This window comes from Ambystoma mexicanum, chromosome 1q (assembly GCF_040938575.1).
Source record: "Ambystoma mexicanum isolate Mex_15411 chromosome 1q, UKY_AmexF1_1, whole genome shotgun sequence".
NCBI classification, from domain to species: domain Eukaryota; kingdom Metazoa; phylum Chordata; class Amphibia; order Caudata; family Ambystomatidae; genus Ambystoma; species Ambystoma mexicanum.
The window spans coordinates 1319521046-1319537413 of record NC_090922.1 but is presented as its reverse complement, the minus strand read 5'-3'; the positions used below and the strand labels follow the sequence as shown (position 1 = coordinate 1319537413).

At 47.1% G+C, this 16368-nt stretch overlaps 1 protein-coding gene across 1 annotated transcript in view; it reads left to right on the top strand.

Annotated features, from left to right (window-relative positions):
- Positions 1-16368, top strand: part of ECHDC2 (enoyl-CoA hydratase domain containing 2) — a 190342-nt gene that overhangs the window by 95717 nt on the left and 78257 nt on the right. The window contains exon 8 of the mRNA XM_069642179.1: positions 6637-6687. Within this exon, the coding sequence (XP_069498280.1) occupies positions 6637-6687 (51 nt within the window). The remainder of the gene's footprint in view (positions 1-6636; positions 6688-16368) is intronic.

The window sequence follows — 16368 nt, the reverse complement described above, 5'->3', positions numbered from 1 at the left end:
CCTGGAGTGACCCCTTTCTCCTATCCTCCCACCTCACCCTCCCTAACCCGCAGGCCAAGCCTCCTCCTTCACTGCCTCCCACCTTCTCGGTCATCCGACCCATGAAGCGCGTGTCAGTTGAGGCTTTTGCCGCCACCTTCTCACCTCTCCTCCCCCTCTGGCTGACTCTCACGCTGACACAGCCCTCTCCACACTCCACTCTTCTATATCTGATACACTTGATATCCTTGCCCCTGTCACGAGAATCTGCCTGAAGCCCAAAGCCAAGTGCAACTCCTGGTATGACTCAGACCTCGTCACCCTAAAACGCAGGTGTAGGGTGGCCGAGAGGAAATGGCGTGCTTCAAGTTCATCCTCTGACAAACTGGCCTGCCGCCTGCTGCAAAAGCAATATCGGCTCTCCGTCCTCACCAAGAAGAGAGCTCATATCCAAGCCCACGTCTCTGCGGCATCTAACAACTCGACTGAACTCTTTAAAATCTGCAATGAACTGGCCAATCCTGCCACAGTCTCTACCTCTCCTGTCCCTTCCCAGGCCTTCTGCACGGCACTGGCTTCTCACTTAATTTCTAAAGCTCAGGACATCCTGTCCTCACTCTCCTCCTTTCGCCTCCCCCTTCTACTCCCTGCTCTTCCTCTGGCCCTTCCTCTGCCACCCCTCCTCCCTCCTCGGCCTTTCCCCCTTTCTCTGCAGACGAGGTTTCTAGACAAGTCCGATCTATGAAAGTCTCGTCAAAACAGGTTCACCCCTGTTCCTCCAAAACTATCAAGGACCACATCAACACCCTGGCTCCTGCCCTGGCTGATTTCTGCAACCACTCCTTCGCCACTGGAGTCTTCCCTTCCTCCCTTAAGCACTCCCGTGTGCACCCTCTTCTAAAGAAACCCTCTGCAAACCCCTCCTGCCCAGCTAACTATCGCCCAATCTCCATCACTCCATTCCTGGGCAAGCTCCTGGAAAAACTGTCCATCTCCCATCTCCACACTGAATCTGTTGGTTGTCTTCATGACCATCAGTCTGGCTTCAGAGCTGCCAGAAGCACGGAAACTGCTCTCCTGAACATCTGTGAAGACCTGCTTACCAACCTTGACGCTAATACCCTGTGCGTTCTCATCTTGCTTGACCTCTCTTCTGCCTTTGACACTGTCAACCATGCCATCCTGCTCAACCGCCTGCGTGATAACCTGGGTATCACTGGTCAGGCTCTGGCGTGGTTGACTTCTTTCCTCTACAACCGACCCTCCCAGGTCCAACTGGGGTCCTTCTTCTCCGACATCTTTTTCTCTACCTGTGGTGTCCCCCAGGGATCCAACCTCTCTCCCTGGCTGTTCAACCAATACCTGGCACTCCTTGCCCACTGCATCGCCGCTCTCTGTCCCAACTTTCAGTGCTATGCGGACGATACCCAGCTCATCTTCAGGCTACCCTCGGCCTCCTCCTTTCCTTCCCTCATCTCCAACTGTCTGTCTGCCATCCAGGAGTGGTGTACCACCAACGACCTCTGCCTTAATGCCAGTAAGACTGAGATTCTGCTCATCGGCACACCCACTCCCTCCTTCCCTGCAGCTCTCTGGCCCGCCTCTCTTGGCCCTCTTCCTACTCCCACATGCAAGGCTAAAAACCTCTGGGTCATCTTCGACTCTGCTCTCTCCTTCTCCCTTCACATCTCTGACGTCTCTAAGAAGTCACACTACCAGCTGCACCTCCTTAGAGGTATTCTTCCTTTCCTCTCCTTCCCCCAGAAGCTCACTGTCTCCAGAGCCTTGGTTCTCTCTGAGTTGGACTATTGTAACAGCCTCTATCTAAATCTACTTGCCTCTACCCTCCGCCCTCTGCAACTTACCAAGAACAGGACTGCAAGACTTGTCCTTGGCCTCAGGCCCAGGGATCGTATCTCTCCAGGACTGAAATCTCTGCACTGGCTCCCAGAGGCTGCGAGGATTAAGTTCAAAACCCTCTGCATTGTACACAAGGCCTTCTGGGATCTGGAACCGCAATACCTTCAACTCTCTCTTCCTAAATATCTTCCTTCTCGAGCTCTTCGCTCATCCGCCTCCAACTCCCTCAGTGTCAGTCGCTTCTCCAAGCAATGAGTTGGTGGAAGATTACTCTCTTCGGCTGGGACCTCTCTCTGGAACAGCCTTCCTGCCTCCCTGAAACTCGAGGAGAACCATCTCCGGTTCCGGAAGCACCTCTAAACCTTCCTCTTTGCCTCTGCTTTATCTCCCCCTCTCCCCTGCTGATTTTGTGACTGAAACTGCTCGTGTTACCTGGCCCCCCTTTCTGATCTCTAGCCTAGGCCCTGTCAATTTGCCCACTTGCACTGCCTCCCCGGCAACCCTAGCACTTTTGTCTGCACTTCCTTGCACTTGCCACCAGCTGGCCGTTATTTACTCTTATTTATTCCACTTTTTTCCCATGTACTGCACTTTCCCCGCTTTCCCCACGCACTTTTCCTTTTCCCCCCTTCCCATGCACTTGCACGATCTGAATGACACTTGGCCTAGTAGGATCGTTGTCTGTCCTCCCCTTGCCCCCCCCCCCCCTTGCCTTGTCGTGCCTTGAAACACTTGTGTATAGGCGCGTTATAAATGCCATATCATATCATATCTCGATCCATTTGTAGTAAAGCATGGAGGAAATGGATGGTATTAAAGAAAAATATTGACTCCTATGGGGGACCATCTGTTGAGGCGAAGATGAAAACATATAAGTGTTCAATAGTCCCCTGTATTCTGTATGCACTGGAGTTTTTTCCAATTCGATAAATTGGTTGTCAAAACTGGAGGCAAAGATTTTTGGTGAGTTTACAGTAATGGTTCCAGTAGAGGCCATACGGCTGGAACTTGGGCTTCCTTCTCTGATGTCACTCTGGAGGTTGGCCACATGCAAGTTGTGGGCAAAGAATCAGTGGGCCGCAGGAGGGGACGCTGCTGAATTTGACAGCTCTGCCTGCTGGGCGATTTTCCAAAAGTGGATGGTAAAGAGAAATGGTCCAGCTGGTTTCTTCCAACTTCAGGGAATTATGTATAAAACATCCCTCCACAATCTTTGCAGGCCTTTTATCTTCTGAAACTGGAGTCTATTGAGAATATTCTACATATAGACAGAGTTTAGCTAGATGATTAACTGCTTGCAATGTGTCATATGCCGTTGCAGCTTCAAATACCCCAGTACTGACATGTGTAAGGAACTCACGGTGGCAACAGTAAAGACAGACACAAGTGATCACAGTTCAAGGGTGTATATTAAACTGTTAATGCACAGTGGAAAAACACCTAAACTAAACCTAAATCTAAGATCGGAGCACGCGTCAACCATCAAATGAAAATAAGGCAGTCCCAGTGGCGTTGTGTCAAAATAATAGGGCCTATACTAAGAAAAACCTATTGCCAATTCCTTACGCTAAATACAAAAGAGTGTGGGATAGAGTATGCAAAATAAAGAAGAAAAGTGTTCACAAATAGTCAAGATGTGATTGCCTCGAGGTCTCCCCCACCCCCACCCGTTTTTAGCACTGGACACGGTCGGACTTTGGAGCACCGCACATGCTTGAGCCTTTCCATCACGAGTTGACAGTTCCGTTTCAGCTATCAGGTTCTCAAGGGCCAAGTCTCTTTACTCTCAAAAGTCTCTTAGCCTTCGAGGGCCCGTTGTCTCAGTAAAACAAAATAAAAGTTTGTTCCAAATGTACGTTGGGTGATGGCTTCACCCCTGGGACACCCTCTTCTGGGCGCAGACCCCTCGCATGTAGAGTTCAACAACTTTATCCAAAACCGTTTATTTTCTCAATGAGCTTTGGGTGGTGACTTTCCACCCCAGGATCACCCTTGATCGCGCTCGGACCCCAAATCCAATGCTTCTTGCTTGCACACATCTTTACCAACAATTCCTCATGGGCCTCTTAGACTAAGCCCCTTTCCATTTGCATCCCTTGGCCGGGTACACTCTTTCTAGAAACACAGTTCATGTGCTATTTTCCAACATGCAGGATTCACTTCACTTAGCTTTCACTACTGTTCTTAGGTCAAAAGCTTTCTACTGTACGGGGAGTTTGCTTGACCTCCTGTATGACCAATTTGACCTATCTTGGCAGCTCTCCTAAGGCCTTATGGTATCTGTAATTTCACGCAGATGGGAATCGACCAGAGGTTCTCGGGAGCAGCACCCACATGGTGCCGTTCCCCTTCTGCAGCTGGTCTCCCCTTTACAATTTTACAGTTCTGAGAACTTCTTTCACCGTGCCGCTTTGCAAATTTCATTCACCACAGCCTGGTTCTCATCGGCTCTCCCTTCGACTGACCGGCTGTGATGAGCTGCTTGGCTTTCCTCGTAACTGGGGTCAAGGACGGTACCATGGTAGAATTAATCTCCTTCGATATGGCTTTTCAGTGTTGACACGCTCTGTGTACCGTTGACATCTGCTGCAACACACTTTGGCTACTGTCCTTGGTCGTACGATTTCTTCTGCAGAGGTTTCGTGGGTCTGCATCAAAAAGGGCAAGGTCGTGTCTCTCCTGGTCAGCCTCCTGATAGTCGCCGCCTTTCTCCTCCACTTGAAATGCCATGGTAGACTAGCTGTCTCGTCGTGCGGTCTTCCTTGCTCCTATTGTGCTCTTTTGCCCCACCTTTTATCCCTGTGAGGAAAGGAAAGGGCCGTCAGGTGTGTGAGATTTTGGTCAATTTGGAGAGAAAAGACCTAGGCATGTATGCCTTCGGTGTGGCCGCACACCCCAATTTCCCACTTGGGATTTGGTCGGTTTCTTTCTGTTTGCAATAAACTACAAGACACACTTTGATGATTTGTCAAAAAATTATATTCTTGATTTAATTTTCAAAATTAGAGCTTCTTGAAACTTATTTTGTACTTCATTGGTTTAAACTCCACCAATGAAGTTATTGCTGAAGAATGAGGCAAAATGTGAAACCCATATTCAAAATAAGTTTCAAGAAGCTCTAATTTTGAAAATTAAATCAAGAATATAATTTTTTGACAAATCATCAAAGTGTGTCTTGTAGTTTATTGCAAACAGAAAGAAACTGACCAAAGTGGGAAATTGGGGTGTGCGGCCCACCCCGAATGCATACATGCCTAGGTCTTTTCTCTCAGTGTTCATTTTCTGTGCCCTACACGGTGGCACAAGAAAGTGGGCTGCACCCCACTAATAAATAATAAATATATAATCCATAGGATTAAGAATTATCAGATTAAAAGGAAAAATCCAATTAAAGAAGCTGTGCACTCTCGCCTCTCTCTTTATCATGATTTTGGTCAATTGCCTGACTTTGACTGACCCTGCTATTGGGACACGTCAGGTAAACGGCTCTGGTGTTAGTCCATTGTCTTTCATGTTGTGCAAAAGTGTTCATGTAATTAAGGGGGGGGGGGTGTTTTTCAATGTCCTACATAAGAGGATGGGGAAAATGTGTGCAAAGAAGGGGGATACCACGTCTTACCCGTCGGAGTCCCACTCCCCAAGGACTCCCCATCCATGCGATCCTCCCACTCTGGTCCATCCACAGGAACTGGATCCAAAAGCGATGGCTGTGTCCTGCCCACCTGGATGACCCCCGGGGACTAGAAAGGGAGACACCTTCAGGTTTCACACGCATGCCAGGCAATGCATCCCTAATCTGGTTTAGTCGCTATAAGCGACACAGACAGAGGAGACTATCTTGCCATTATATACCAGGTGCAGCATTAAATGCCCAAATAAATCCAGTTAATGCCTCATATGCCTCTGTACTCGCCACATGCAAGGTGCAGCCTTGAGAGGCCAGATGAAGCCATCTTATGCCAGTGCCAAGAAGCAGTTAAATTTGTAATGTGCACTTATTAATACTCCCACTCGCCCCTGTGCAACCGAAAATACACAATTACTGTCACATCCAATCGAATATCGGGTAAAGCATCATAAAGCAGGTATGTCCATCGTGTGTAAGGATGCTGCTTAGCATGGCTAGGTGCTGCTATCATGACGGATCTTCTCCCCCCAACTCAGCCATTGAGGGCTTCCTGAAAAGGATCTTTTGGCTCCCTAGTACAGCAGCCTCAAATAATGTTAATGCAGATTCGAGGTGTAATTAGTCATGTAAGCTCAGACTCCTGGCTCAGGAAACCTGTGCTGCATTGCCCACTACAGTGACTTAGTTATATCCCCCAACCCTCCGATTTCCTCTTCTCACTCGCACTAGGTCATCAAACTCCTGTTGATGAGCTGATGGTAGGAATAAGAGTCGCCACGCCATGTCCCTCCCCTACTCTCTGGGAAGCCATTAGGAAGTTATGGGACTGGGGCAGAACAAGTGATGGGAACTTAGAAATAATGGCTCTTGAACAGTCACATTTGCTTTCTGTATTTGGTGCTTTCCTTGAGACCTTCAAACGTGGGGGGTTGTAAAGGTAGTGCCAAAATGACCAAGGGAGTTGCCATTGGCACATGCAGTGCTCGTTTCTTCTGAACTGCCATTACAATGAATGTGGAGTCGGTAGAGATTGTGAAAAGAAAATTAAAAGTCATCCCTCCCAGCATTGTATTCTAGTGCACTATTGAAGGCTCCATTGCATAACAGTAGTCAACATTCAATGATGTGTTTGCAGTTACTCATGCTTGTGTTTCTCTTTCTGTTGAAAGGCTCCTGTAGCAGTAAGGATGGCAAAGCTTTCCATGAATAAAGGCATTGAGGTAATTATTGTATCTTATTAACCATGGTTGCTGGTGGTACCAAAGTCTGCAGATATTTGTTGTATGCTGGACCGACTTGCCATAATACATATTAGCACCCAGAGTGGGAAGCTGGGTGCACCTCAGCCAATAGGGAGCCTTTAAATTAGCTACATTTAGCAGCATTTGTCTACAAAGTATCCTGTTGGTGCACATTGATCCAACGCCTGCTCCGGCTGCCTGCGTTCCTTGCCCCTATCCCCCTGTAAACTCACAGTGCAGTCTAGGCCTTCTCGCACCTGCGTTGCTACTACCTCTTCCTTCACTTGGTTGAGTGGATAGACAAACTCAGCACCCCATGTCAGTCCAAGCGGTTTGCGCTCAGTCTCTTCAGAACTCTGCCTAGTCTTAATCGGCTCATTGAATTGAAAGGGGCTCACATCCCCTCTGACCCTAACCTCTTTGTCCTTGGCATCCATCTTTAAGGATTGAAACAAAGAGGCAATGGCTGGAAGATTTGGAATTAATCATAAACCTCTGGCAATTGCTCTGGGCAACATTCCAGACCCTCGTTCTTCGCCTGCCAAGCCATTACAGAAAGGGTAAAGACCATATGCAAATTCGGCTTTATCCCAAAGGGGCAGGCCAGCCTGAACTGCTAGGTCACATCCCTTCTACGAAAGACCACAAGCATCCCCAGACATTGTCTAAGCCTAATTTGCATATGGTCTTTCCCCTTTTCTAATGACTTGGCAGCCGAAGAACGATGGTCTGGAGGGTTGCCCAGAGCAATGCCAGAGGTTAATATTCATTCTCAACCTTCCAGCCATCACCTCTTTTGTTTTGCTATTGTCCCCCCGAGTGAGATGGGTATGCCCTGGCGTGGGTCCTGTGCCTGCTGGCCTTTGAGATCCAAGCTACTCCTCACAAATGATGGCCAACGAGGCTGAAACATGTTTGGGGATGCTTGCGGCCTCATGCAGAAGGGATATGAGCAAGCAGTCCGGGCGGACTGACTCTTTGGGGTTGGGATCAAGCCTTATTTGCATATGGTCTTTCCCCTTCTGTAATGGCTTGGCAGGCGAAGAACGATGGTCTGGAGGGTCGCCCAGAGCAATTGCAGAGGTTAAGATTAATTCTAAACCTTCCAGCCATCACCTCTTTGGTTTTGCTATCCATCTTTAAGGTATTTATATATTTTCTTGCCATAGTGTGGCCAGATTATGCCATGATGGTTGTTAAAGAAGTGGTCCAGTGTACAACCAGCATCTGTGAACTGTGAATGCATGTCTTTCTCACTCGTCCCAGTCTTAAACATACGCTTGATGCGAGTACATGAACAACTAACACTTATCAGTATGTGAGTTTCCTGGAAAAAATGTCCAAATACGAAACAAAAAGGTGAAGCAGTTTTCTGCAATTTCCAGATCTATATGCCATAAAAAATGATCTATTGAATCTATGAAGCCTGCAAGCAGTATTGCTGCCTCTTTCTTAAATGAAATAAAGGTTTTTTTTTTTGTTTTTTAAGCAAATGGCCTTTGAGTTTAATTCAGCGTTCTTCTCTGTGGTTGCAGGCAGGGCTGGATTTTCATTTTCTACAACCCAATTTACCAGCCCAGGGCCCTACACGAGCTGTTACCAAAGCATAAGAGCATCTATACTGATACAGCAACATTGCCCTTACACTATCGGGTGGCTCACTTCAAGGCCCTCGCATGATTGCTTCTTGTCTCTCTCACACCTGGGCCTTACATCGTCTGACTGAAATCCTCTCCTATGGCTCGACCATGCCTCTCCCTTGCCCTGTCCCTGTATCATCTCTTTCTAGACCTCTGCCTACCCTGGTTGAATCCGCTAGAAACCTAGGTATCACTTTTCGACAGCTCTCTCCTTTACTCCTCAACGTCTTAAACTATGTAAGAAAACGAATTTCCAACTTCTCAAATGTGTATCGTTATTTTTCCCAGCTTCCCTCACAAGGATGAGGAGACAAGGGCTCTGGTCCGCCCCAGGCTCGACTACTGCAACAGCCTCTACCCAGGTCTCCCTAAATTCTTGCATGTACTGTATGTTATCCAGAATAAGGCTTCCAGGCTGATCTACTACCTCAAACATATACAACTGCGTCACCCTCACATTGCATTCCCTCCAGCGGCTACCTGTTAGGGCCAGGCTCTCCTTCAAGGCCCCCTGCATCACTAACTGGGCAAATTGTGGCTTTGGTCCTCTTTATTCCCAGGGCAACATACCCAGATACCTCTTGGAGGATACTCAGTTTGTCCTCCTTCAGATCCCTTGGCACATTAAAATGGTGAAATTCAGCGACAGGACCTGCCGGACAGCTGGCCCCCTTCTCTGGAGCTCTCTACCTCCTGACTTGAGTAATGAAACAAATCATGCTTGCTTCAGGAAGAGCCTAAAAATGGTGCTGGCTTAAGAGCACTGTAGGAACCTGTTAAGCCCCTACAGTACCTGCACTTCCCTCTCCGTGCTCCTGGCCTGCACTGTCTACTCTTGCCCTGGGCTTATCTGGACTCCCGCACATTACTGCCCTCCCCTGTTTTTTTACCTTCCCTCTACATGCACACTCCTCTTCCTGCACTCTGCTGCACTTACCCAGTTTGAATGTTGCAAGGCTTTGAGGATCGTTTTTATCCCTTCCCCCTCCCCCGCCCCATTCACTTGTGGCGCCACAAAGTGACTGTCTACAGTGGATGTGTTATAAATCAACAAGAAATGCATAGCTGTTTTTGCCTTGCCACGGGCGGGCAATGTGTCTGCTGATGAACAGCTGTGGCGTGGAGTGACATGTTGGTGCATTGAGCAAAGAGGTTTTCAGCCTTCTGTCTAAAACACATTACCAATGTCCTAATGCCACTTAAACATTGGTGCCCGCAAAAAGAACTGTGGACCCCATGGAAGGGAAGACCCCTTTCTGCTTACATGGAAGGTAGGCTGGGCAGTGTAGCCCAAGATTGCCAAGCATCACAAGCTATGGAGTGGAGTCTCACGGCCAGGTACAGCGAGGAGGTGCTGCGGTTAAAAAAATGAATAGAAGGGGTTTGGCTGCTTGAACACCATAAGAGAGGGTGTTAGCAGGTTTTGGAATTAGTGGGACACAAACTACAAGTGGCAGAGCAAACGAGCATATTGGGTATGGGTCATAGATTTGGGGTGTTATTTGCAATTGTCTCTTGCAGGCAAACGCCAACAATGATATCCTGCATTCCTCCTCTGATTTGTTGAGTCACACACTCAGGTTGCTAAATGTGATTGTTTTTATCAGATGTCTATTCTTTTTATTGTAGAGCTCGGAGTTTAAAAAGAAGTTTCACTTACTGTCAAATCTTTCCACCATTTGTACAACCTACCTTACCATATCCCTGCGATGGACATAAAAGAAAGGTGGCACTACTCTGAATATGTGACGCAGACCTTGCATGCGCACCTGGGTGTAACCGCAGCTTGTTTTCAGTCCGATATGTCTCCCAGTTGTGAATGGATCTGCGTGGATTGCCTTTTGTCTGAATTTAGACGGAATTTAGGTAGCAGTCTTTGGTGGCCCCAATCATCTGCAATGCCACTTCTCTAGGGATGTGCCGTACCCCGTGCCCTCTGCCAAAAATCTTGTTTTTATGTTTGATTTAGAGATCACTCTTATCCCTCAAGTGTATCCGTTTTTACTGTCGCTTTTACCTCTGGCTTCTTTGCCAGATGTGTCAAGTTCTCAGCCTGCACTGCTATTGCTTCGGCATGTATCCAAACCCGCCTTGACTATTCCTTTTCCCTTTGTTTGGATCTTCTCGATTCCTCTCGAGCATCTCTACTTTTGTTCTCCAGATCTCCGCTGCTCGTTTTAGCCTTTGAACTCTTACTTCACCACCATCACTGCCCAATAACTGGATAAACTTTCCTGGTTGGCCATAAAGGAAAGGTTTATCTTGATAACACTTTGGGCCTCGTTACTGGTTTGGTGGTAATGTCATGGAAATTCTGTGAAATTACCACAAAAGCCATTTACTGTTACGTTTAGTTCGTTCAGAGGATTACCATGGTAATGACCCAAAATGTCGCCCTTACAATTACGACGGCCAAAAATGCTGACTTTATTTTTAATTTTTTAGCCCCCCTTTTACACCACATATATATATGTGGGGGGGTAATATGATATAATATTAATACTGGAGGGCTGCAGGGGGGGTCTCCCCTGCATATATATGTGTAGTAAAGGGGGTTTAAAAAAATGAAATAAACAAAAAAAAGTCAGCATTTTCGGCCATCATAATTATGACGGTCGCAGTAATCACATAGATCCATTACCATTGCATTACAAGTGGTGGTAAGGAAGTTTAAATCTGCCTTTTTAGAGTCCATTGGCCTCATGGGGATTTTTTTAGGGTTGTCTTCAGTTGTCTTTCTTCTATGGTAAATCCACAGATTGTCAGCTTTAAGGTGGGTGATTTACCTCCAGCATGTTGCTGGGGGTGAATCTTTTCACTTCAAGGTCAATTCTCCGAATTAGGTGCTGGGGTAATAGAGGCAGTAATCCTGTTGCACCCACTTTTTATGCTGCATTGCTGCATTTGTAATGAGGGCCGGTGTATTGTTTTTTATGGTCTGTCGAACTCTGATCCTTTTTACCTTTCTTTCATAGTTAAACACAGTTTTCCTCTGCGTTGCTAATCTTGATCTCATTACTATTCCCCAATGCTGTCTTTCTCCGTTCTCGTACTTCACCTGTCTCTTCGGTCTATTACGACTTTCACTCAGTTGCACCATGAACTGTATCCATGGCAGTTCTCTTCCACTTTCTCGAACTAGGCTTCTATTGTCCTCTCTTCAGGCACCAAGAAAATGCTTTTTGGTGAATGTGCGCTCTATAAATTCGACAGACGTGGGCATAGAGTACCATGGCGGAGTCTTACTACCTTACTTGTAGCAGATTAATCGTAGCCATGTTGAGGCAACTGAATACTATGAATGTTGTAGACATAACCAAAAGTTGTACCCACAAGGAATTATTGCAAAAATGATTTAACAAATGTCTTCCTACAAACATGCTGAAATCTTATTTAACAGCAGTCATGATCGTTGAGAAGTCTTTAGGGAGACTATGGGCCTCATTACACGGTATGCGGTAACCATGGCGCTAATAGCGCCATGGTTGCCGCCGGTATTTTACCGTGTCCGCCTTGGTGGATGGCGGAATTACCGGCCTACTCCAAGGTGAGCAGGGCCGGTAATTCCCCATTCACCAAGGCACTTCCCCATTCCCATTTTTGCCCCCGTAGGGCTCAATGGGAATGGGGAAGGAGGTAATTACGGTACCGCAAATTGCGGTACCGTAATTAGCACCAAGGTCCCTTTGCGGGCCCGTTCCTTAACGGCTGGTAAAACCAGCCATTGAGGTCGGGTCCGGCAAAGGGACCTCGTAGTAAGGCGGTAAGGGTTTACCGGTACCGGTGCCCTTACCGGTACCGGTAAACCCTTACCGCATACTGTGTAATGAGGCCCTATATCTAATACTGCATTTGTCAGTGTAAAGACTGGAGGGGGAGCTGTATTTCTGCCCCCCTGTACAGTTAGGATAGAAGCACAGAGCACCCCAGCCAAGGCTCTCAATTTGTAATGTTGGACAAGCAGCCGGGCTAAGACTCTCAGGAGGTGATGCAGGCTGGTTCTTAAGTATAGTGAATCCCCAAGCCCCAACAAAGGAATGTCCACACACTTTGTCATCTGCTACCGCAGATGTTTTTATATAAAATAAGGTTCAAATCAATATATACCTCAATAAATAACTCCCTTTGTACTCACGTAACACTATCCTAATAATGATAAATATATACACATCCATGCAATACCACAATATACTTTACAATGCACCAACTGCTGACAGTTATTGGTCTCTGTTAGTGGGTTGTTACTCTGGCTGTGGATGTCACACACAAACTTGCGGTGGACCGTGACGAGGCTTGGCTGAAGAAGATAAGCCCCTTGGTGGCTTTGGATGACTTTCTGTGACAAAGAGTGCAGCAGCAGAAGTAGGTGTTGGGTTTCGGTATTTCGTGGTTTACAGCCTTTCGGTTCTTCAATACTGCAACCGCAGCACGGACCTCCAGGATGGAGTATGGTGACCTGGACGCATCCAGTGGACTGGACTGCGGACCCTCACCAAGTCTGGACACGCAGGACGTCGTCTTCGGGTTTTGGTGCCGGGAACGCATCGGCGGACACTCGAGATTTGGAATCTTCGCAGCTCTAGGTGTCAAACGGCACAATGCCAGGGTACCCCCTCTTTTGGGTGATACTCGGAAACAACCTCTTGGCTTCAAGAGGTTCAGGCACTCCTCTTCTGGACCCACGAAGATCCCTTTTCCAGATGGCAGTCACACAAGACTGGCTTCCAGGACACTTCAGGTGAAGAGCAGTAGTTGCACAAGGTTCCCTCGTAGCTCGGGAAGAGGTCGCCTATCCAGGCCCTTTCTGGTTCACTCCTGATTTCGGGTTCGGTGAAGAAATGCAGCCGCAGACTTCTTCCTCCAACTGGACTGCAGGCTGCAAGCTTAAGATGACTTCAGCTTCAGGTTTCTTGTTACAGCTTCTGACAAGGGAGTGTGAAGTCCCCTGTTATATTAACCACTCCTCATTCATTCAGGCTGAGCCAGGCTCAGGCAGTTAGTCACACACAAGTGCATTCATGCAGGCAGCACCCATTCAGTCTCACAGGCATTCAGGCTATTCACCAGAAACCAGACACCCACAACACAGGATGTGGATTGGGGCTACTCCCCAGCCTTTCAGTGCACCACAATGCATTAATTCCAGAGCTTGCTTGGGCATTGTCACACAACTTAAACCAGACACTCGCACCACAGAATGCATATTGACTAATCACTTCAGGTAGGCTCCACCCCCAAGTGTGTACCCACAACAAGCAGCCCACGTGAAGGCTCCAGCAGTCCCAGAGCCATATATGGTCCTTCCACCCAACAACCATATGGGCAAAGGAACAGAGCCAGGGCTTGTCAGGACCTTCAGAAACAAGGGGGTAAATCAAAGGAAACCAGGAGGTGACCAGTGGCCGTCTTGCCTTTGTGTAGGAATCCATTGATTCCTATGGCAGGGCCCGGGTGTCTCAAAAATGGAGGATACCTAGAGCCAATGTTGCATCAGCATGTAGTTGCCACCAGCCAATACACTGCTCTGTGGGTGACACACATGTGCCCAAAACATATAGGGGTACCCCTACCTATGAGTGCCATAAGGGTAACACACGGGTATTGTTCAGCAAGCTCAAAATGAAGAGCTGCACTACCAGGAGTCCAGACTAGAATCCTGTGCAGAAAATAAGGTGAACACAAAGAATAAGGAGATGGAGGACAAGGAGGTCCTGACCCTCCAGTGAATTTAAAGCATCACAGTACACATCACATTTAATGATTTATTCTTAAAGAAATTGTTTTCATCTTTATCAAACATGAAATGTTTATACTAAAAGGATATAACACATATAAATGCAAATTTTAAAAATTGAGAACACCAAATACAAAGAGAAAATGCTCATGAATAAAAACAAAAAGATGAACACTTAGAGACAAAAGGGTATATACAATTAGAACAATTGATTGTTTCCTGACTAACATCTATATGGCTGGGAAGGGGGCTCACCTCCTATATGACCTACTGAAATCTAATGAGAAAAGTCAAACTGAACTAAATCAAGATAGTGCAACTAATGAGACAGCCGGTATGTCATTCTCTTGAAAGTAAATAACGAGTTTCAGGGCCAACGCATACAATTAGTTTCAACGGGGTAACATACTTGACCGCCTTCATAAGGACCACTTGATGAACAGACCCTGTGTTAGAAACCGAACAATTAATATACAGGAAATCAGGAACTGTGTCCACATAGAAAACTGTCAAAATGATTGCCTACACTCGCACACTGGTGAGAACACTCGCCAAGAACTAGAGGAATAGCCAATCCCTGATGAGAGGCTAGGTCAAAAGCCAAGTTAAATGATTTAGATTTCCAGAGCCCTTGCCTGGGAATCTGTGTTTAGAAAGAAAGAAAAAAATAAAATAACTGACTGACTACAGGCACTAAATTGGACAAATAATGGAAGACAGCCAGCTAAAACTATGTCCTACCTGGAGCGAGAGTTAAATTATCACGGCAAATAGTGTGAGAAACCTAGGGGTGTTCTCCATCCTGACCCAGAGAGTCCTCTATTCAGGTGGCCAGGGGAAGGCCATCGCTCTTGTATCCCTGGGGGTAGACGAGCGAGGGAGTATCACCTGGGTAGGGAAGTCCGGGGTTGTCTTAGTGGGAATACCCCAGGTGAGACATAGTATTCTGATGGGACTATGGAGGAGTAAGAAGAAGCCCCAGATGCCTTCGTGGGATAGGTTGATTCCCACAACTCTTATCCAGGTCTCATGGCCTTTTATTCCAATCCTATCATTTATGACCCAAGAGGTAGAAGGTTGCCCAAGAGGGGGGGGGAGAAGACCTACATGAAACAAGGACAATGTTCTTGTGTTGAGACCTGTCCAAGTTACAGATAATACCATCAAGGCCCGTTTTTATAATCAACACGCAGACATAAGGAAGGGGGTAACCATTCCCTTAAGTAAAGACAAGATTAGATTTTCCTATACTCAATGTCAACTCCTTTAAAAAAGTGACAGGAACTCGATCTAATCTCCAATCCCATTACACTTCACATCCCTCTGCCTCAGCCTTCATGGGTTATTGGGTCACACCACATCTCTCACTCACCATTTCCAACAAATACTGAGACGAGGAAGATGCAGCTAAGATCAATGAAGATTTCCCATTGGAAAAACATGGGGAGTGTAAGGAAAACGTGTAGAAAGACCTAAAACTGTCCCACTGATAGATAGGCAGAGGCAGGCATTTGCTAATTATCACTCGCACCTGACTATATTCATAACTATAAAAGGTGTGGTCTTTTTCCAAAGAGCGAGCGAGCTGGGGATGTTTTCTGGACCAGAGAGGCTAAGGAGCAGAGAGCAGCAGGACTTGAAGCCTGGAGGAGAACCGCATGCAGAGACGCTAGCCCAGTGTTTGTAAGGAGCTGCAGCGTGGCTAGGGAGAGTTGTGTCCAAAGAGCTAGTGAGAGGCACTTGCTGGTGGCAGTCGGAAAAGTGGTTGTTCCTTTAGGACTTGTGCCTGTTCCAAGGAGGGGCAGGTGGTGAGACCTCATCCCTGTGTAGCTAGAGGGACCGCTCGACAACACGACGCTGCCCAGTAAGTTTCATGTCAGTGAGAGAGAATCTCGGGAGCGTGCAATGACTGGTGTGGAGTAGGAGAAAGACAGTTGATAAAGCGGCACAGAGCGGAAAAGCGAGAGATGGCTTGTAAAGTGGCACAGAGTGGAACAGTGAGGGAAGCGAGAGAAAGCTTGTAAAGCGGCATAGAGCGGAAAAGTGAAAGGAAATATGAGAGACAGAAAGCGCAAGATAGATGAGGAAAGCAACAAAAGGAAAAGACGCTAGCAGTGCAGATAGAAAGTTGAGACATTAAGAAGGTGCAAGTGTGCACAAGAAATCAAGGGAGGTGCAAGTGTGCAAGAGAAAGCAAGCGAGGTGCAAGTGTGCACGAGAAAGCAAGGAAGGTGCAGGTCTGCATGAGAAAGCAAGAAAAGTGCAAGGGAAAGCAAGGGAGGTGCC